The sequence below is a fragment of the Piliocolobus tephrosceles genome, chromosome 8, assembly GCF_002776525.5.
Source record: "Piliocolobus tephrosceles isolate RC106 chromosome 8, ASM277652v3, whole genome shotgun sequence".
Taxonomy (NCBI): domain Eukaryota; kingdom Metazoa; phylum Chordata; class Mammalia; order Primates; family Cercopithecidae; genus Piliocolobus; species Piliocolobus tephrosceles.
The window spans coordinates 63,122,189-63,146,052 of record NC_045441.1 but is presented as its reverse complement, the minus strand read 5'-3'; the positions used below and the strand labels follow the sequence as shown (position 1 = coordinate 63,146,052).

Here is a 23,864-nt window from a genome sequence, read left to right as displayed (position 1 = left end):
ATCATATAGACATAAATATCTTATATATGTATACACCTAAGAACAAAGCTTCAAAAACATGACGCAAAATCTGACAGAAAAAAAAGGAAACATAGACAGAATTATAATTTTAGTGGGAGACATCAGTATTCATCTTTCAGTAATTGAAAGACCAAAAAAAAAAAAAAAAAGTTGGTAAGGGTATTAGTCTTAAATAGCACAATCAACCAGCTTGATGTAACCAACAATCACTGAACACTCTACCCAATAACAAGCAGAATATATATTCTTTTGACAAGACAGATCATATTTTAGGCTACAAAACAAACCTCAACACATTTAAAAGAAATCACATTAAGTGTGTTTCCACCTAAAAAGGAATTAAACTAGAAATCAATAGAAAAATATGAAAAAAAATCAAAATATTTAGAAATTAAACAACACATTTCTAACCCATAGGACAAAGAAGAAATCAAATAGAAAAAGAATAACTTCTGAATTAAACTCTACTGAGCTTTACTGTCCAGAGTTCTTATTGGGGATTCATTACACAGGCACAACTGATTAGCCAGGTGACTGAATCCAATCTCAACTCTTTCTCCCCTCCTTAGAGGTCAGCTGGCTCAAAATCCCAACACTCTAAACACAGGTTAAATTCTCTGGGGACCAGCCTCCATCCTGAGTCATCTCATCTTGTTAGCATAAACTTGGGTAATCCAAGGGGCTCATGAATCAAACACATTCCTATTACGAGGAAAATTCCAAGGATTTACAGTCTCCCAAGAATGAAAAAAAAAGCCCAAATTCTTTATTATGCAACAATGTTTATAGAAGTTTTATTAATAATCACCCAAACCTTGAAATAATCCAACTGTCCTTAAACTGGCGAATGGATAAAATTGTGGTAGATCCATACAATGAAATATTATTAACAATAAAAGAAACTATTGACACAAACAATAACATAGATGAATTCAAGCATATGACCATTTTATACACATTGTAAATGGAATAACTACCAATACAGCATCATCTTATGATCTGTAGCATCAGAGAAACAAATGCTTTTTTATAAAGCCGTAATTTAGTTCAGTGTTTCACAGCCTTAGTGCTCTTGACATTTTGGACCATATAGTTCTTTACCGTGGGGAGCTATAGGATATTTAGCCTCATCTCTGGCCTCCATCCACAAAGTCACCAGTTGCAATGTCCCAGTTGTGACCATCAAAAATGTCTCCAAATATTATCAAATGTTCCACGACTGGTGAAATTACCCCCAGTTGAAAACTACTAATTTAGTTAAACACTTTTTTTTATATCTTTGTAATCTTAAATGTTTTGTGGAAACAAAAATCTTACCTGATCTATTAAATCAGTGCATAAAATTTATGGCATTCAAATTACGCTTTCCATAGAAAAACATATCAAAATTTTACATAAATTACAAACTTCAGAGTAATATTATCTTTCACATCAAGGCAAAGATATACAGTTGACTTACATAAAAATTATTAACTTGTCTAAATTGTCCAAGTATTCACTTTGTTTAGTATTATTACCTGATGTTTTCCCACCATTTACATAACAAATAATAAAAACCTCATGTTTTTTAGAGCTGAGTAATTTTTGTTGATACATACTTGTACATATTTATGGTACATACGTGATACTTTACATGCATAGATTCTGTAATATCAGGTCGGTATCTGGACATCCAACACCACAAGTATTTATCATTTCTATGTGCTGAGAAATTTCAAGTCCTTACATCTACCTATTGTGAAATGTACAATACATTGTTGTTAAGTATAGTTACCCTACTCTACTACAGATTATAACTTATTCATTCTAAATGTATGTTTTTGCCCATTAACCAACCTTTCTTCATTGTCTCCCCTCAACACCCTCCCCACTGACATTCTTCCTAGCCTTTTATATCAATCATTCTACTTTTTACCTCCATGAAATCTACTTTTTTAGCTCCCACATATGAGTTGGGGGGCATATAATAGCTTTCTGTAGCTGGTTTATTTCACTTAATGACCTCCAGTTCCATCCATGTTGCTCCAAATTACATGATTTCATTCTTTCTTATGGCCAAATAGTATTTCATTGTGTAAATATACTACATTTTCTTTATCCATTCATCCATTGGTGGACACTTAGGCTGATTCCTTATCTTTGCTATTGTAAAAAGTGTTGTATAAACATGGCGGTACATGCATCCCTTGGATATACTGATTTCCTTTCCTTTGAATAAGTACCCAGTAGTGGAACTGCTGGATCATATGTTAGTTTTATTAGTTTTTTGAGAAATTTCCACACTGTTTTTCCATAATGGTTATACTAATTTACATTTCCATCAACAGTGTATGAGAGTTCACTTTTCTATGTATTCTTCCCAGAATCTGTTATTTTCTGTCTTTTCAATTAACGGTCATTCTAACTAAGGTAAGATGACATCTCATAGTTTTGATTTGCATTTCCCTGATTAGTGATAATAAGCACTTTTTCACACACCTGTTGGTGATTTGTATGCTTTCTTTTGAAAAATGTCTATTTAGATCCTTTGCCCACTTCTTAATGGGATTAAAGACCTCTTATTTAAAAATACTGACAGTCTTAGGTTGTTTCCTCTTATTTGATAACATATGCATACATTTGTTTCTTGTAATCTAGCAATCAAGGCCATTAAATCATCACTAACTTCTACCCACCTCAACTATTTGAAATTCCTTAAAAAGCCAGTAAACTTGACTTTTTTTTTTTTTTTTTTTACTTTCTCTCTGAAAATTATTTGGTTCTTACACAACTCTTACTTTTTCCGTTTATGCCAGTCGAAACAGGAGCTTGTGTTAAGCTGTTCTCGCATTGCTACAAATGAATATCTGAGACAGAGTAATTTATATAGCCAAAAGGTTTAATTGGCTCATGGATCTGCGGGCTATTCAAGCCAGCATCTGCTCAGCTTCTGGGGAGGTCTCAGGGGACTTTTACTCACAGCAGAAGGTGAAGCAGGAGCAGGATTGTCAAGCAGGAGCAAGAGAGAGGAGGGGGAGGCATCACATACCTTTTAAACAACCAGGTCTCACATGAACTTATTCATCATCATGCCATTCATGAAGGATACGCCTCCATGATCCAAACATCTTCCACCATGCCCCACCTCCAACACTGGGGCAACATGAGATTTGGAGGGGACACAGAGCTCCATTAAATTTAAGACATTAAAATCTAATTTAGTACTTATCTCTGGAGAGAAGCAAAGGCATGCAAGTTTATCAACAAACATATTTAGAAAATATTGTATAACTCATGATAAAATACTTTTATCTAACATTTGGGCAAACTAGTGTACTCTGGAGAAGTTTAATGCCAAATTTCTTTCCATTTTAGTATTTATGTGTATATGTTTTGTTTTTAAACACAAAACTTTTTCAGACCATCTGATTTGTGTTTGATTCATTTTATTTTATGGGACATTTTTTCTTTTTTAAAGAAAGGATAAAGAAAACTCCAAGCTACTCAACACCCTCTAGGTTGCTTAGGAGGTCACGAATCTTCAGAAAAACCAGAAGTAATTTTCCCATTCAGTCTGCTGTCTCATTCCATTACACTTACATACTCATTAATATTTTTAGAGGAAAATTCTTAAATCTGAAGTCTTTACAACTATGTAAAACTAATTTCAATTTTTTTACTTAAATCCCTCTATCACTCCCTCATATTTGATGGTTAATCTGTATTTTTAAATTAGCTATCACCAGTAGTGCATAGAAATGATAAATTTTTATGTCTAATTAATATCCATAATTTCCAGAAGTTGAGAGACCATGAAGTGGGTAAATGCCAGCTGCAAATACAAGAAATGTTACAAGTACAAACATCTGTAAAAAGCTTTTACAAGAAGTCTTTTTTTTTCATTTACACACACACACTTTACAAGAAGTCTTTTATTTACACACACACAGAACTAGCAGCCTAAATTTTATAACTTCATCCTTCTTCATCAAAAATAAAGAATGAAACTCACCAACTTATTGGAGGAGGGAGATCAGAGACACAAAGCATAGCTGGAAGATGGCTTGCTTTCCAGCAAGCATGAAAACTATTTTCTTGAATACTTTTAAAGCTCATAGTACTGTATAAATAAGACAAGGGACATGCCCAAGAAAGGGAGTTCTCTGGGCTTCTCAGTACAGGGGACCTTAACCTAATGGGCTAGAAAAAGAGAAAGGGAGGTTAATTCCTTCCTTACAGCCAGACCCTGCAACACAGGTTCGAAGGGTCTAAGACCCCTGCCCTGGCTGATGCTCCCCGACTCCCCCTCAACAGGACCCTAAGCCCACCGCACAGTTGAGCTGGACCAAGCTGAGGAGTTGCTGGAGCAGCAGCTGGAGCTGAACCAGGCCCTGCTGGAAGGGCAGGAGGGAGTCAGGGCTGAAGCCCTGGTGCTCAAGGTCCAGAAGCTGAAGAAACAGATAAAGAGGCACAGATAGAGTCTGGGAGGAGACACCAAAGCTTCCCACCAGTGCCTACAGCACGCTCTATCCCTGGAAATACTGGGAACCAACTCCCAGGAGCCCTGGGACCAGAAACATCTCAGTCTCTTTCAGGCCAGATAAAGCAGAAGAGACCCCCACACAGGGCCAGCAATTGGTAGGTAGTGGGGGAGCCAGGACTCTGCAGTCTTAATCCCATTGCCCCTTGACCTCGCAGCAGGGCACCCAGGCCTTACAGTTTACCCTGGACCATGCCCTAAAATAACCTCACCCCAAATACAATAAAACAAGAGAGCACCCACACATTGAAAAATAATAATAAAATAAATAAGACAAGAAACATGAAGGATTCTGCCACTGGCAGAAGAAACTGATCTAGGCTGCAACATGAACAACGTAATCATACAGGAGAGACAAGATATTGGCCTGACCGAGATGCCAGTTGATATCAAGAGTCTTGAAGACATGAAGACAATCAAGAAAGATAAATAGCTGCTTGGCAGAAAATTAGGTCAAACCACAAAAGTCAGCTCCCTAACACTGCTTCCACCAACTGAGAAATAAAGTAGCTATGCACTAATCAAACTCAGAACAAGACTTGACCAAGACCCAGAAAAAGAGCCATGAGGAGGGAAAAGTAGAAAACAGTCAGCAAGTGTAAAGGCTCTAACTGTTGAATGAGGTCCATCCCTGGAGGCAAGGTGAGCTTGGATGTAAACAGCCAATGAGGCAAAGCTAGCTCAATAAGTCACCTGGGCATCCCAGAGGAACATTCACCTGTCAAAGGAAAACTCAGACAACAGCATTTAGGAAGGGAGTTTACTTGCAAAGAAGGCTGCAAGTGTTTGAGAACTTAAGATTTTAGGAGTGTTCCCATCAATTCCCAAAACCGATAAAAGTGGCTCAGCAAGCCTAAACTGCACCAAAAATATGGCATATGTTGACCACAATTTTCTGAGAAATTTCATAAGGGAATTCCGTTATGTGCCAGGCAGAGGGTGCCTAAATAAACTGCCCTCAATGAAAACCCCAGGCACCAAGTCTCGAATGAGCTTTCCTGGTTGGCAACATTTTACAGGTGTTGTCACAACTCCTTGCTGTGGGAGTTAAGTTGCATCTTATGTGACTCTACTGGGAGAGAACAGTTGGCAGCTGGAGTCTTGTTCCTCTAGACTTCATCCATGCACTTTTTTTTGCTCTTGTTCTATATCCTTCTGCCATAATAAATCTTAGCTGTATGACTATATGCTGAGTTTCGTAAGTCCTCCTAGTCAAACACCAAGGGGAAAACTCCTAATACATAGTTTTATTGTTTCATTTCACTCTTAATGATATGTAAAAGATCATGTTTACCAATTTAAAATATCATCTTTAACACACATCTCACACACTGCATTGGTAAACCCATGGGTTAAGTTTCATTTTCACTCAGCTACTGCAAGTTTTCCTAAATCAAACATATTACCTGTCATTATATATATGGGTCAATGTCTGGCACAAATATTTTATAAACTAACTGTATGGCATTTCCTTCTTCCCCTTACATTTTCAAGTTACTATTCTTCTGGTCACATGAGCAAAATCTGTGGAAGTATCTTTCCCGCTTCTCATGAGATGTTCTCTATTATTCCTCACTGAAGTCATTATTCTGGTATTCAGAGCCAAATTCTACTCTTTAATATCTGCTATATAATCAGATGTTAACTTTCCATCTTCACCCTTTTTCCATCTTTCCCTTTTCTTCCAAAGATTGAACTTTCCATTAAAATGGCAGGCAAGAAAAAAATCTTTGTGCTCCAAATCCACTGGGTTTTCTGTCCAGTTTACATTCCCTAACTAAAGACACTTCACCTTTTTTTCTCTCCTACTAAAGATTTTCCAAACTACATTCCGTGAGAACATCATCCTCAAGCTGCTCATGACAAAAGATTCTGAGGTTAAGTTTAGGAAATTAGGTAAGCAAAGTTAAACAGGTTTCTTATAGAACGTCTCAGAATTTTTGATATAATCATTTGAATTATGAAGGTATATTTTTGCTTTTTGGTTCATATACAGATAGTCCTGTATAAGTTACATAAAAGTATAAAACTTTCCCCTCAGGAACATCTTATAGGGAACAATATTTTACCGCATGCATTTTAAGAAATATTATGCCAATCCCTGATGGGCTAGAAGTTATCACATCTGATGCCTTAGAAGTCTACTGAAACAGCTCCAAGAAGGATGCAAATATTTTGACCAATCTACTTTTAGAAAGGAAAAAATCTAAAATATTAGTCAAAATATGAATTTAAAATGAGATCAAATAAAATGGATTACTAATTATGAATCTTTTCAACTGTGGGAAAAATATTTTATAATTTTATATGATGAGGAAGTATAAAGTTTCTTTAACACTGTGGTGTAAATTATTTGCCCCATAAAAGAAAAAGCTAAATTCAGTCCATTTAAGTCAGTCATCACTCAAGTACTCATCTACCAACCTGGAACTTGAATTGGTTGATATCTAAAAGAAAAGAAAATACAAACAGATCTAAAAATAAGACTACTGAGCAAGCATCTTAGAAGTAACAAAAATACATTACTACTAAATGAACTCAACAAAAATGTTTGTTAATACTTTATTAGTATTTTCTAATGGACAGAACGCAAACCAAATAAATTTTTTAATCCTTTTAGTTGAATAAAAATAACTGACATTCTGATTGTTGTTTCTTTGTTAAAGAAGGAAAGTATTGATAGAACAGTTAGGCACACAGTTGACACTTACTGTACAATGATATGCACACATTATCTTTTAACAAGTATAATCCTAAAATGTGCTCTTTATATTTTTTCCCTTGTAATACAGGAGCCATGCTCCTATAAGCAAAATTTACTACTAATAAAAGAATTTTCCAAGGAGTGACAAAAAGACTTTTAAAACAAGTCCTTAAATAAAAGGATGCAGCAACAACGGAATGTAAGTTGTTGGATTAACAAGACAGTTTAAGCTACATCTCAAAAAATTAAAAATTCATTTATCTTACAATTACTCAAATACACATGCATTAAATGAAAATATTGCACAAAATTAAAATTTTAGATTGTGAAATTTATATTATTCTTAATTTTTATAAAAATTGGTACACTTTCTGGTAGCACTTAACCGTTTGATTTTTTTTCCCAAATACCAGCAGCACAAACTTAAAATGAACAAACTGAAATATTCAAGAAAGTTTTTAATGTTTTCTTTTAAAAAAAATTAAGGCTAACCAAGTGCATCCATTGGTCAATGGCACAATTGATTTCAGCAACTACTTGGAATATCCTAATTATAGGAAATGCCCATCTAAGTGATGTATTTAAATAATACAATCAATTTTTTAAGGTGAATAAACTATGATGGTTTCTAGTTTACTTGTTACCTGAAAAATCAGAAAACACAAAGAATGATTAATTTTGAAAGTTCTTGCCTAAAGGCACCACTGACTTAAAAAACATTCAAAATCAAATAAGAGAAGACATAAAGCCTCTTCATGTATATATTCACATATGCAATAAATGCATTAAATGTAGTAACTTTATTAAACATAGTACACTGCACTTGACTTATGGTTAAATATTTTACACACAGCTTGACCAAGTCATTCAAAAAGTTATCTCTAATTTTAGCACGACTACAGCTCTTTCTGATGTAAAAGACAGATGTGCATAGAGAAGATGCACCACCATTTACAAAGACTATCATTTGACATTTTCTGCTTCTGAAATATAAACTCTTTTAAACAAAAATTACTTTAAAAATCCATTTACTCAAATAGTTTTTGGTATGATTGCAGTTATCTTGCAGGGCTCTATTTTGAAAATTTACAGTATTACATGACCTTTCTTTCCCTGGTTGATGGCCAGTGCTCCTCACATCATATAGAAATGCTTTTTCACATGTACACGCTAGGCTCTTACATGAATCATTCCGTATACTCTTAGATTTATTCATGTCAAAAATATACTTGAAATGGGCAGGGGCATATATGAAAATCATTGCACTTATGGCCATGCTGATGCTTCCCACAGACATGTTTCACACATCTTCACTTTTAAAGCCTAGGGCTCAGGGAGATGCCAAGGCAGGGAGACACCCTGAGAAGAAGAAATACTATTTCTTCCACCAGAGCCACTAAGGATCTTTTCTTACTTGCAAGTTGCAATGAAAGGGATTTCATTTTATGTAATTCTGAAGACATGCAACATATGCTGAATATATGCATACTATAAGTATACACAACAGCATTATTAATAAATATGATTATTATAAAGCTTTAAAGGAAGGCTTTATTCTGTTAATAGGCCTCACTTTGAAAGTAGGATCTAAGTGAAAACAAGACAGTGATATCTTGTTCCAATCTTAAAGCTCCCAAATAACTGGGATACCAATACTCTGTCCCTTTATCTTAAGCACCCAGACTTTCTTTTAATACCAGGATCTTGGCTCAGTGGTCTGATAAGTAGCTTCACTATTTAAGGTTTTAGTGTTAATTATTTTTAAAACAAAAAAAGCTGACACACCCAAACCCTTAGACAATGAAAATATTTAAAACTACGCAGAAATCCTGCATAGAAGGGATATGAAGACTTCTAAGATGGATAAAATGGACAGTGAGAAAACTATAGGAAATACAGAAGCTCCAAAACTAGAGAAAGTATTTTATTTTATTGGTATAAAATTAATTTATGGGTTTAAAGCTATACACTGAGGGGTTTTGCCTACTAGCTTTATTTTGTAGAATTTTACATTATGTGAAATATAAATAAAAGCATATTTTAAAAAATATTATAGTTCTTTTTTCATTTATTTTCATATATGTACACTGTCATAGAATTAGGAATTTGTATGTTTACTATGACTAATAAGCTCATTAATCATTTAATTTGCTATTTCTGCAGTTACCTAAGGCATGTCTAGATCACATAATTAAAAATTATCATATGGTAACTTTCCAGACTACTATTTAAATTTCCATATTTTTAGAAGGACAAAATGTATTTGGCAGTTCTTCCAATAAATTATATCTTCTGTATAATCAGTAATCTGTTAAAGATGAAACTAATAATTTTGAAATTTAAATGAGAGCCACCACATGCTTCTTTTTTGCACAAAGAATGCCAAAAGGAAACACAAAACTGAGTACCATAAGAGCATAACACAGCCCTTAAAGCACACAGAAGAATAAAAATTGATGTATACCAATGAATAACAAATCCAATCAAATTCTGTGTTTGATTGGTTTTATTTTATACTCAGCTTTATTTTATATCACAAAACTGTAATTCAGGTATAAGGTTATTTCACACTTTAAGGGCATTCTGTCTCTTTCCCCAGACCTGAAAGAGATGTTTCAAGGATCATTCACCTGGCTAATTCACAATATATCAAAATGCTGACACAGACCTACAAAATCATTATGCCAAACAAATTCCTCCAAATCGTACATTGCACAGTCTCCAACCGTTAAACAAATTAGCCAATTTATCTCTGAACCATTGTTTTGTGCTTTCCTTAGCTTCCATATATACACTCTGGCATTTTGTCATTGCTGGAGAATGCTGATTAGTTCGAAATGGAAGAAACCAACGCCATTCTTGCTTGAGATGGGGGCAGTTTTCTCTCAATGTTGCAAAATATGCACCAAATCATTTAAGACACAGAAATCTCTCTTGTTAATGGTGGATTATAGATGAGAATGAGAAGAACCACAGACTTATGGATGTATTAATAATCTATTTTGAGACAGTAAAAGACTGGTGCAGACACAACAGTATTTGAGTTAAGCCCCAGAAGATCTGTCCATACCATTAGTCCTGGACAAAATGAACACCAGCTTCATAGAGTGGAGTGTCACCTTTTCTGTAAAGAAGGCGCTTGCGTAGTTTGAAGTTTCTGTTTATATTTCTGCATCTGCTTTGACCGTGAATGCAGTTTGTTGAAAAGTTCACGGAATTTATACTGTGGAAATAAGGTTTCTAAAAAGCCTTCCAAGAAGACATAAACCATTCTCCTATTTAATTGGTTATGCTGAAACATTTCAAAAACACGAAGAATACCTTTCCGTGTTGTCTCAGCCCCAATAATGTGCTTCAGTTCATCTAAATGAAGTGGGGGAAAATACACACAATTACTCAAAGGAAACACAAGACCTAAACTCTTAAATGCTCTTAAATTAAGGTATACAGCAGAGTAACTGATAAACAGTAGGTAACCAGTTAATGCATTTCAGTTATGTACTACAGCTGAAGCTTAATATGCGTCTTCGCATGCATGCATCTATTTATCCACTTATGCAAAAGCTACTGGGAGAGAATAGCACAGGTGTAAAAGATAAAAAAAAGTCTCAAAGATCCCAAACTACAATTACAAACGTGTCCCTTAATACCCATGTGATACTTACCCACCACCCTGACTCTTTCCTCATCTGAAAAGGAGAATTTATAATAACAAGCATCCTTATAACTATAAGGATTTATAAGTCTTTAATGAGATAATGTGAAAAGTGATCTGTAAACTTTGTAATATTATACAAATATTCTTAGTACGCCTAATGAACAGTAACAAATGCTATAAGGAAACAAACTAATCCATGATGGTGAATAAAGTTTCACTGGAACACAGGAAAAAAAAAAACCTAATCCCTGATCTACAAAAACCCCTGGCATAGTAACCATGCCATAAAAATGCTAAAAGTATAAGAATATTTGTAGTGGGGAGACTTCCAGATGTGGTAACAAAGAAAAGTTCCCTTTAAGAAAGTGACAGGTAAAGGAGACTTTCTACTTGGGCAGGATTTTGATGGGTGCAATGAGATGAAGGATTAGCCTTGGTGAAATGGACATGAATGAACAAATAAGCAGTAACTAGAATAACAAAGCATGTTCAAGAAATGAGGATAGTATAAGTTTGGTTGAATTTTATTTAAATTCAAAGTGAAGAAAGTGAAGAAAATAGAAAACTGATAGTGTTGTGACTAAGAGTGAGCAAATTTGGCATTTATTCATAAATAACACCAAGTTACTACAGAGATTTGATTATGAGACCAACATGTATGATTATTAATTATTCATCATATTCTTAATTATTCATAATTATGAATTATTCATAATATTGATAACATAAATATCATTTTGCTGCTTCGGAAAGAAACATACAATTTCCAAAAAGTCTTTATCTAATTAGGGGTACCAAATAATTTAAAGCAAAAATTTTGAGAATTTACTAAAAAATAGGCAAGGATTATGTATATACAAATTCATATACTTTTATATGTACCCTCACTTCCTTCAGATCTTCACATCACTGTCATCTTCTCAGTGAGGGCTGCCCTGGCACCCCATCTAAAACTGCAACCCATCTGACACTACCTATTCCATTTTCCTGCAGTATCTTCCTCTTTAGTACTTATCACTTATCTAACATACTACATTCCATTTATTTGTTTTGTGTGTTTTTGAGTCCCTCTATTTCTATTGGAAAGTAATCTCCAAGAAGGCAAACATAAGTGCAAAGAACAGCATCTGGCACATAATAACCTTCAATAAATATTTGGTGAATAAAGATTTCTTCCAGCTAGATAACTGAGTCAGTCTATATAGCACAATCAGGTTTACTATAATAGTATATTAAATAATATCCTAAGCAATTGTTTCTTATTTTTCTAAAATGTTATTTCTATAATTTGCTTTTTTACCAGCAAATGAAACTGTATATAGGTAAGAATTAAAATCATGTGGCAAATTTTTAATTTAATTGACCGACGAGAAAGCTGGTCATTAAAATTTATGGAGAAAATAGAGTTCTGAATTACAACAAAATTAGAGAAAAAATAGGTATTGTGTGATATTAAATAATGCACAAATATGTCTGTTCATTCTGTACATCCAGAATTAAAATACAGAGAAAAGACATGTCGGTATTTTCAAAGATATTCATTAACAAGTGGCAAAACAACCATCACCATCTCCCAGCCACATTAAATTGCTTTTCACATTATATAACTTCTCTGATTGAAAGAAGAAAAATGAGAAAAAGTAAATCTAAGGTAGTGAGATAGCTGTACCCTAATGAAGTAACTAAAATCAGACCAACAAAATGCTAAGTATATTTTGTTTGGGATTATATATTAATAAAGATTAATAATCAGCCAATCAGTTGTTTCTATGTAGATGGAGTTTTTGAAATAATTTGTTTCCCTAAGTAGAACAAATATTCTTCCTGAAAAATTCATACCTTATATTTTATTAGCCCGTTCACCTGTCATGTATTTTATTTAACTTAACTCCCAATATGTTTCAAGGCAGCAGAGCGAATGGTTAAAAGCATAAGCTTTCACATCACTTAAAGCCGAGTCAGAATACCAACTGTTGCTTAGTAGCTATAAACATTGGATAGATTATTTAACCTCTCTGAGCTTCTATTTCCTCACATACAAAGTGGTGATGTTAACAGTCCTTAGCGTTACAGTAGGGTTATGAGGACTGATTAAGAACGTATGAGAAATGCCTAGCACAGTGCCTGATATGTATTAAGCCATCAAAAGGTAGTTGTTATAATCAAAAGGCAGTTACACTGGCATGATGAATGCTAAAAATTCAGAAGAATGACAAATTGTAGAGATTTTTAACTACACATGCCCACTCACCTGGCATAATTGCAAGTAATTTCGTTTTTCCTGCTACTCTTGTTCTCATTCGAATACTTTTATCTCTGCATGGAACAGTCTCTGCTAAAATGCCATTTGGCCAAAATGCATCTCTATTTGAGAAGATTAAATAAATTTTGTAAACATTTTCATTTTCTAATGATACAAGTTGATAAAATTATTTCAAATTTCTAAAGAAAATACAAATGCGAACAGAAAGAAAAAGTTTCTGAAATTTTATTAATATACAGCTTTAATGATAGTCAACAAAGATCAAACAAGTATAGGGTTCAATTTTGGGGATTCAAAAAAAACAAACACAAGAAAAAATAAGAGATAAATTATGCACCAATGCAGTTCATAAACACTAATGAAGACAGCAAAATGGGATACGTAGATGACTATATCACAGCCATTTAAACTCAAAGTGGGCATCTGCTCATGGAACATCTCATCCAAATGCAACCCTACAGTATCTTGAATTTCAATGCCTTAGAGTTTAACACCTATCTCCTTCAGTTATGCCATCCCAATCCTCTTATAATTAAGCCTACATAAGACTAAATTCCAAGCCCACAACTTACAGATGGATTGACTTTCACACGTAAAACAACCCATTCTTCTTAACTTTCAGTGGGCTTTACTCCTGTTCCCCAACTCTTGGTCTGAAGGCAGGGATGAGCACAAAAACTAACCTTTCATCTGGGAATTTGGTGCGAGGGTCAGACTCCCCAGAGCTGCTGTTCTTAACTTTACACATTAGAAGCACCTGAGAGCTTTACATGCTCTTAATGTACAGGCCTTTCACTGGATTAAGTCAGACTCCCTGGACATGGGATCCAGGGATTAGTAATTTTTAAAGCTCTACAGGTGATTTCAATGAACAGCCAATGTTGAGAATCACCACTCCAGAGGAACATCATTTACCCACCTGAAATAAAATAAACATGCCAGGGCAGGTTGTCCAAACTTTGGAAACAGTATGGTACAGTGGGAAGAAACTTAGCTTCAGATTAGAGAAACCAGATTCCCCACTTTGTAGCCTGAGAGCCTATTCGACTTCTCTAATCCTCAATTTCCTTCTAACAAAATAGAGACAAAATATCTACTACCTCATAAAATGGCATAAAATCAGAAAGCATACATAAAATACTGTGCACAGTGCCAAGAACTTAAGTTAGTGTTCAATACTGATAGTTCCCTTCTTGCTTCCTTTCCTTCCTTTCAAAATACGTGATGCCATGAATTTTTACACATTGGTTATCTTCATTTTTAGAAAAGAGGTTTATTTCTCTACTATCTGTACTTTCCTCAAGGGACTGCATCTTATCTCAGCAATGGGCTGAGTGCTAGGCCCAGAGGAGGGGCTCACTATTTTTTGTAGAAAGAAATATGAAGTAGAGTATCTACTTAATTTTTGTTCCTTGTATAGGTTCCAATATTTAATAAAAAATTAAAACACAGCCAAAGAGATTTACTTAAAAAGTTTCATTTAAAATGAAGGTTAGCAAATACAACTGAGAAAAACTAATCCCCAAGACTAGATATTTGATTATAGAACCGCAACATTTTTAGGTGAATATTTCAATTATCTTACAGCCATTGTACTGTGATAAAAATGTAGCCTATCATTTGAAAGATCTTTCTTCCACACTTTTCCTATTCTGGTTTCAAAGAAACAAAGATCAATAGGTTCATGAGACAAACGTTTAGTATAATTCTTAGAAGTCTTTTTGCTTATCAATGATAACTATACCAACTCTATGTCCAGGAAGGAAACAAAAGCAATGAAAGTTAATTAGTGATAACAATGCTAAACTCTGTACTACCTGAAAGAAGTGACTGTGTCTTAAGATATACCTGAAACGTTTCACTGAGTCGGCTACTTGTTCAGGTGAAGTCATCCAATCAACATGGTCAACTATTTTTCTGAAAGTAAAGAAATGTAAATGAGTAAGGTTAAATTTTTAGAAGGTGAAAAAAATAAACATGACTTTCATAGAGCAAGCAACTTAATTTGGATGTAAATTATCCCTGAGAGCAACAGACTGCTTTAACGATGTTCTTAAAAGACCCAGAGAAAAAAATTATCTTACAAAGGTTGAGCAATCTACTTCCAGAAGTAAAAGTTTAATAGCTAAGTAAGATCAGATTAGAAGCGAGGAGGAAAAGAGTGGTACCTATTAATAGTATCACCATATGTAGCTCTAATAAGCTGTTGAAGTAGGTTTTTGATATTCCTTCGCAACCACTGATTTCTTTCTTTTAAGTCGAATACTTCATCCATGAGAAGCAGCATTACTCTAAGTGGAATATTGTCATCCACCTGACAAAATATGGGAAGAAATAAGAATAAGTTTGAGTTAGCTAGCTACTATGAATGGTTACTTTTGTTGCTTTTACTAAATGACTGGTATTTCACAAGTCAGAGAACAAGTTACATTTTAGCCTTTATAACTTGACATTAAATTCTAATGTAAAAAAAAATATTTCTAGCAGTCAGTCTGACAGAATACAGAACTTCATAGCCCCACAATAATGAATACATTTTAAGGCTATAGTTCAACATTTTCAAGGCAAAGTAGATTCATGAAGGTCCTAGGAAAAGATGAGTTGGTTCTTACTATTGGCAGAGACTGTATGAGTTTGATAAGGCAAATGCTAGACACTTTGTCTATTTTCTAATGCATCTTTTTCATAAGAATAAGATATTCTCAACATCTCCATATATTTAATAGAACAAAACACGAACTATACAGAATAATGTATTTTGCTTAGTTAGTAAATTGTATGTATTTATGTACTTTCAGGAAAAAGATGCTGAAGTTCAATCCAGCACACAACTAAATTCACATTACAAAAGGCATAGTTTGCTAAATTACTAGAATTTTCTTTTAGCTTTTAACAAATAAAAGTCAGTACAGTTTTATTGTGGGAGTATACAATCAGTAAGGTAAGAAGGAAGATGATAGGAATGCTCTGATGCGAAAAAATATGTATAAAATAAAAAGCAGGTACAGATTTAGTACCACATACAATTGTTAGTAATTTTATAATTCTTTCATCACTGAGAAACTGTTTCCAATTATTTCCTCATCAACACTGTAATTTAAATACTGGCAAGAAAGCATGAGCTACACATTTTTCACTGTCATGTTGTAAACATTTCCTTAGTGCACCTTCCATTTCAAAAACTGAAATCAAATAGCTTAATCAAAACCAGTGGGGAGAAGGAAACCCATTTCATCACTGAGACGGAATAAATTCTTCGTATTCTCTGATCAAGTATATTCCTACGAGTTTGGTGCCATATGAAAATCTAATAAATAGCTAAACTGTAAAAACCACATACCAAAAGGTACAATGTTATGGATATTATGCCATCAATAAACTTAATAAAATATCCTAAAATAATCTTGAAAAAGCAAATAAAAATATTATTTTTGTTTAAGACAGTTGATTATAAACAAATTGAATTGGAAATGGAAAGGAGATAATTACAACCTTAAAATAAATCTGCCTAATAGAACAGAATAAAACAGATCCAAACATATACGGTAACCTGATTTGTGATAAGGGAGAAACAGTACAGTGGGGAAAAGATGGCCCTTTCAGTAAATGGTGTTTGGATCAACTGGACCCATACCTCAATTCATATACAAAAATCAATCCCAGATGAATTGCAAACCTAAATGTTGTTACAGTAAAACAAAAAAGGTTTTTAAAGAAAATTCTAGGACATCTCTGTGACCCTGTAATAGGCACAGATTACATACATAGCACAAGAAAGAACCCTAGAGAATAGAAGACAATGTATTACATATATCTGACAAAGAACTCACATTCAGATTACATAAAGCACTAATCAAAAGTACAGATTACATAAAGTACGAATCAAAAGAACTAAGACAGCTAAGCCAACAGAAAAATGACAAAACGTCTTGACAGACGCATAAGACAGAACATTCAAATGGCCAATAAACATATGAAAAGGTGTTCAACATTTCAACAGTTATAAAAACGCAAATTCACATGAAATACAACAACCAGAATGGCTAAAATTAGAAAGACAAAATACTGAGTATTGGCAGGATGTAGAACACTGGAACTCTCAAGTACTGCTGATGGCAATGTAAACAGTACAAATAATTTGAAAAAGTACTTGGCAGTATCTACTAAAACTGAACTTATATATATATATCCTGATACAGCAATTTCATTCCTAAGTATAGATCCAACAGAAACATGTACAGACATGTACGAATGTTCACAGAAATACTATTCATGATACAACAAATAGATTGTACTATACTCACAAAATAGAATACTATAAAGCCACAAGAATGAAGAAACTACAATCACACAAAACATCATGGAAGAACATCACAATGTTGAGCAAAAAAGCCAGACTTCATGGAACACATACACTACAGTTTCATATACACAAAGTATAAAAGCAGAGTAGAAGTTAGGATAGTGATGGTCCCTGGTGGAGGAGAAGGTCCTAACAGGAACAGATGATGAGGGGCTATTCTGGAGTAGTGGTAATGTTGTTTTTTGATTAGAGTGCTAGTTACATGGGCATGTTCACTTTGTAAGAATTCTTCAAGCTTAACACTCAAAATATGTGCACATTAATGATACATATACATATTACACTTCATTAAAAAGTTAAAAAGATACGCCAAGTATGACTTAAACTAAATACTACCAAGAATAAAATTAACTCACATTATCGTCAAGTTGAGCCGAAACTCGGCGATGTTCAGGGTCTGAATCAGTCTTAGGAATTAAAGGAGGCACCTAAAACCAAAACCAAACCCACAAAGTAAACACACTAAAGCACACAGTGAAGAACACAACACAATAATAAACCTAAATGAGTATCAGCATTTGATCTGACTTTTGGTACAATATATAAGCCAAATTTAACAATCTAAAATTTGGACCCAAATACAAAGAATAATTATTTCATTACTAAAAGGGTTTTCTCCTTTACAAAATAAATGACTTTTGAGTTGGAAAGAAAAATTAGTCAGTCAAACTCCCATCCATATTTTTTAGAAGAATTCAAAGCCATGAAAGGTTAAATAACTTGAAAGCCAAAAAGTCATGCATCGCATAACGACGTTTTGTTCAACAATACCAGAGTGATACCATAAGACTAGAATACTATATTTTTACTGCATTTTTTCTGTGTAGATATATTTAGATATACAAATGTGTACCATTGTGTTAAAATGCCTATAGTATTCAGTACAGTAGCATGCTGTACAGGTTAGTAGCCAATAGGCAATACTATAATAGCCTAAATGAGAAGTAGGTTTGTGGAACTTATACATACCATCTAGGTTTGTGTAAGTTCATTCTATGATGTTCCCAGATGATGAAATCGCCCAATGACACATTTATCAGAACATATCCCTGTTGTTAAGTGATGCACAATTGTCATACAATAACATACAATAACGATTGTTAGTAGTACTGCCAGGGAACAGAGCTCCAATCGACTTTCTTTTTGCCATGAAGAGCTTTTGATATAGTATGTTAATATGTTTAAGAAATTAACAAAATGTTAGATGGAAAGGACAGAAAGATCAGTATTGGCTGAAAATCATTTTGTCAGCACAGGAAGGACTGTCAAGACCATCTCAAGTTATTGGTGACGACAAAGAGGCCTAGAAAAGTTCAGTGACTTTTGTACAAATTCATATGAGTAATGAACAGCAGAAGTGGGATTGAACAATACTGATTTCAGTGTTAATATACTTCCTCGCAAATAGAAATAAAAATGAGGCATCAGAGAAAGTATGAGAATTAACAGAAAAGCATGATTTACACAATTTTAGGAGTGGCCCTTAAAGAATACCTATGTTTTCATACATTTCCCTTACATTCAAGCATAATCTATCCACTACAAAATTCTAATAGCTATACGTTTTATAGCCTTGATTACAACTTCAAGTAACTATGTCAAAATGATTTTTAAAATGTTAATTAGGAATTCAACAAACTACGGTCTAGTATCTTTACGTGTTAATGTAATTAAAAAAAAAATCTTCCTGGGAAATTCTTCTATGACACGCAGAGGTCTATACCCAGTAATGTATGAGCCCAGAGACTGATGGTAATGATGAACTTTTCTTCTCTTTGATCTGGTAATCATTCTATCATGTAAATCAGGAGAAATAAGACTTTATGCTTCCTGAGTGAATACTAGTATAACTCATTTGCACAACAGAATTTATTTGTTTGCTACTAAATTTAACAGTACTTTATGATAAAAATGACACAATGAAATAACACAAGATAAAGAATGTTAACTTTACTAATTTTAAGCTTTGGTTTTAAATGAATTTTAAAACCCTACCACAGCAGAGACTAACAAGTAAGTGGATTTTATAATACTCATTTCTGATAAGAATTTTTCTCTTTAGTTTTTTATTCTTTATGAGACTATGTGTCTAGCAACATTTGGAAAAGAAATAAGGTTAAGGGAATAAGGTAAATCCAACCAGAATTCAATACTTCTTAGTTGACTTAAAAACAGTTTGCTTTAGACATTACTGAAAACTGTCTTCTTACCTTAAAAAATGATTGCTTTATGTCTTGACCTAATCTTTCTGACATTTTGCCCATGTTGTCTGACATTTTAGTCATTCCCTCTGCCAAACTATCAGGAAGGGATTTAACTGCATTTGAAACATTCCTCATAGAATTGCGAAGCGGATTTACAAAAGTGTCCATCTAAAGGGAAAAAAGAGGTTATACCATGATTTTATTGTACCAGAGTTGTTATCCAAATGACAAGCCTTGGAAAATATAGAGTGCAACACTGGAAAGATGCAATAATTCTCTGGTCTATATTATGTCATTACATTTTAAAAGTACAGAAATGTTGTCTTCAGTGTGTCTTAAAAACGTATTTTCGGCTGGGCACAGTGGCTCATGCCTATAATCGCAGCACTTTGGCAGGCTGTAGTGGAAGGATCACTTGAATCCAGGAGTTTGAGACCAGCCTGGGCAACACAGTGAGACTCCATCTCTACAAAAAAAAAAAAAAAAAAGCCAGACATGTTGGTACATGCCTGTGGTCCGAAACTACTGGGGAAAGTGAGGCAAGAGTATGGTTTGATCTCAGGAGTTCAAGGCTGCAGTGAGCCGTGATCATGTCACTGCACTCCACACACTCCAGCCTGGGCAAAAGTGAGACCCTTGTCACAAAAAACAAAAGTATTTTCACATACACATATATGATTTGAAAATTTGACAGATGAGGTTATTCTTAGAATATCAATATAAGCTTTGGCTGCCTCTTTATTAAAGAGATTTTGAATAAAAAAAGTTTTCCATTCAAAATTGTAAAAGAAAAAAAATGTTCTCCAAAACAGAAACTGATGCAACGAGAATTAGCCACTATATACTTCTGGCACAGGTCAAAGCAACAATTAGGTATTCTGAGTAGACGCTGAACAGAAAACAGGTAAAATAAACAGAAAACTGAAATGACTAATAAATATTTAAGATTAAAAAAAAAATTTTAGAATACATTATATGTGCAATTAAAATCTACAGAGGAAATTTAAAGTTCACTACAAAGAAGGAAAAGAGACGTTGCAAACCAGACATGTAAATTTTATCTTAGCAAGGTGGAATTACAAAAACTGTAAAAGGAAATATGACCAGAGATATAAAAAGGAATTAAAAATCTTCAGAGTGACAGAAAGCAAAAATGGTATTATGGCCATAAAATGTAAAATAATTTCTATTAATAAAGAGACATCTAAAGAAACCAGACTAGAGATACAGATGAGACTGAGAAATTTCTAACAAAAATAAAGAAATCAAAGAAAAGACACAAAACCAGTCATACAAAACTACAGAAATATTTTCCAGAAAAAAAAAAAAAAAAAAAAAAGGTAAACATCATAAAAGCTACCAGGGAAAACAAATTATGTTCCATGCAAAAAGAAAAAAATGAGTAACAGTAACAAAACTGAATCTCACTGCTTAGGAATCATAGCAACATTAATAGATAACAAGAAGACAAAACTCCTTCACTCTAATTATATTTTCATGGCTTTCATCAAGAAAAACTAGAAAAGGTAAAATGAGTAAAATAGTAAAATAAAGTAAGTTAATTTCGAAAGTAAAATAAGAAGTGAATTTCAAGATAACTGTACAAGGGCTGAGAATTTTGGTTGGTTACTCCCTGGCTTAAGCTCAGCCACTCGTACCATAGACATGCTTGCCTGAACATCCACCCCTAGAAGGGACACTGTCAGAGTACAACCAAGAGTAAAATCAAAGGACAGAAACTGGCTTGAATAAGGATTTGAAAAACACGACCACTGGTGGAGAGAAATACAAAGATAAAAAGATGAAGTTAATTCTCATGTGTGGCTGACTCGTGTGTGCGCGCGCACACGCGCACATGCATGCATGCAAATGTGTAATTCTAATTCAATATACCATAGTTTTTGGTCAACCAGAACAGTATGTTCAAATCAACTGGGACATTACTTGCAACACTGTGGCCTTTTCTTTTAAATGGTAATAACATATAAATAAGCTAAATCATGAGAACATAGCGTAGAATTCTAAAGCGAGATAAGCATTAAGCATGACAACACAACATTTAAAATGTGCAGCTTGGGAAAAAACTGCCACCTTGCTAACAAGTTAAAATGTTCACAGAAGAAATAGCATTTCAGAAGTATAAAAGGCATGAATTTCAATTTAATCCCCAACCTGAGTTTACAAATAGTATGACATCCTCAAAAATATTTTAGAAATTTATACATCTTACACTTCACAGCAGAAACTTGAGTTTACCTACTATGCATTGGTTAAATGAATACTATCTCATATGCTTACCCAGGCATGAGGCTATACTACCATTGATACTCTAAGAGAAACTAAATCTATATACTCTATAAAATGAATTTCCTAATAATTAAAAACAGTTGTCTGTGTAGTATCCCAGAAATACAGAAGCATTTTTTTCCCCTAAAGGTAAAGTCCAAGCATTTGTAGTAGGAGGGAAGTGGGGTAAGAAGAATGAAAAACCTCTAAAAGTGACTCTGTTGCTTAACCATGAAAGAGGCAGAATTTCACAGGCATAAAAGCAAAGTCCATCATTGTATGAAAACATTTCCAAAAACAAGATTTGTTTTAAAGTAGATTCTTAGAAAAAAACTTTCAGATGATCATGCACAGGAGATTGTGGATTGCCAGCATAAGTGTATACTTAGCTGTCCTTACACAGATGCTGTATATTCAGTCAATTACCACCCCGGCTGAGTTATATGTAATGTCAACAACATATACAATGGTATCTTAACTTAAATTTAGATCTTAAATTTAAAATGCCTTCACCATGATACAAAACTTAATAGAAAGATACTGTGTACAAAGGAAGAAGGCTACTTGTCAGTTAGTCTTTCTAAAAATTGTTTCACAGGTTTTCTAAAGCTAGGATACACTGTGTGACCAAGTTAATGTTACAAATATTATTTCTCAAGTTCTGAATGGCCACTGATAAAACGTTTGCAGATGATCTACTTTAATAGCTATTTAATTTCCAGTGAAATAAAAAAAATATTGAACTATCATTTAAAGCTGGAAACCACAAATTCTTAAAATGCATAAAAATTATTCTGACGTTCTAACGAGGTCAGCATGATCTTGGTTATCACCAATATGATTTTTGAAAAACGTGTGTTACGGTGGATTGCCAGAAATTAATCAGAAGGACAGATAGACTCCATTATTAATTTATAAAAAAAAGTGAGTGGCTAGCAAGATGGCCAAATAGAAACAGCTTCAGTCTGCAGCTCCCAGCGAGATCAATGCAGAAGGTGGGTGATTTCTCCATTTCCAACTGAGGTACCCAGTTCATCTCACTGGGACTGGTTAGACAGTGGGTGCAGTCCACAGAGGGCGAGCTGAAGCAAGGTGGGGAGTCACCTCACGCGGGAAGTGCAAGGGGTCGGGGAACTCCCTCCCCCAGCCAAGGGAAGCCATGAAGGACTGTGCCTTGAGGAACAGTGATTTTTGGTCCAGATACTACGCTTTTCCCAGTCTTTGCAACCCACAGACCAGCAGATTCCCTCCTGTACCTAAGCCACCAGGGTCCTGGGTTTCAAGCACAAAACTGGGCAGCAGTTTGGGCAGACACCAAGCTAACTGCAGGAGTCTTTTTCATACCCCAGTGGTACCTGGAACACCACCGAGACAGAACTGTTCACTCCCCTGAAAAGAGGGCTGAAGACAGGGAGCCAAGTGGTCTAGCTCAGCAGGTCCCACCCCCCATGGAGTCCAGCAAGCTATAAGATCCATTAGCTTGAAATTCTTGCTGCCAGCACAGCAGTCTGAAGTCAACCTGGGACACTGGAGCTTGATGGGGGGAGGGGCATCCACCATTACTAAGGCTTGAGGAGGTGGTTTTCTCCTTACAGTGTCAACAAAGCCACAAGGAAGGTCGAACTGGGCGGAGCCCACCACAACTCCGCAAAGCCACTGTAGCCAGACTGCTTCACTAGATTCTTCCTCTCTGGGCAGGGTATCTCTGAAAGGCAGCAACCCCAGACAGGGGCTTATCGATGAAACTCCAATCTCCCTGGGACAGAGCATGTGGGGAAAGGTGCAGTTGTGGGCGCAGCTTCAGCAGGCTTAAACGCTCCTGCCTGCCTGCTCTGAAGACTGGCAG

General features: G+C 34.6%; 1 protein-coding gene across 8 annotated transcripts in view; it reads right to left on the bottom strand.

Annotated features, from left to right (window-relative positions):
- Nucleotides 1-23,864, bottom strand: part of SNX13 (sorting nexin 13) — a 214,013-nt gene that overhangs the window by 48,725 nt on the left and 141,424 nt on the right. For 2 of the 8 annotated variants that reach the window (XM_031936047.1, XM_031936048.1), the window contains exons 21-26: nucleotides 19,739-19,900; nucleotides 17,885-17,956; nucleotides 15,334-15,479; nucleotides 15,014-15,082; nucleotides 13,154-13,266; nucleotides 10,566-10,607 (exon numbers count right to left, since the gene is read on the bottom strand). In XM_031936047.1, the coding sequence (XP_031791907.1) occupies nucleotides 10,566-10,607; nucleotides 13,154-13,266; nucleotides 15,014-15,082; nucleotides 15,334-15,479; nucleotides 17,885-17,956; nucleotides 19,739-19,900 (604 nt within the window). Of the gene's footprint in view, nucleotides 1-790; nucleotides 6,988-7,088; nucleotides 10,608-13,153; nucleotides 13,267-15,013; nucleotides 15,083-15,333; nucleotides 15,480-17,884; nucleotides 17,957-19,738; nucleotides 19,901-23,864 lie in introns of those variants that run through there. The other 6 variants (XM_023215917.3, XM_023215920.3, XM_023215918.2 and 3 more) reach the window with 4 other exon arrangements.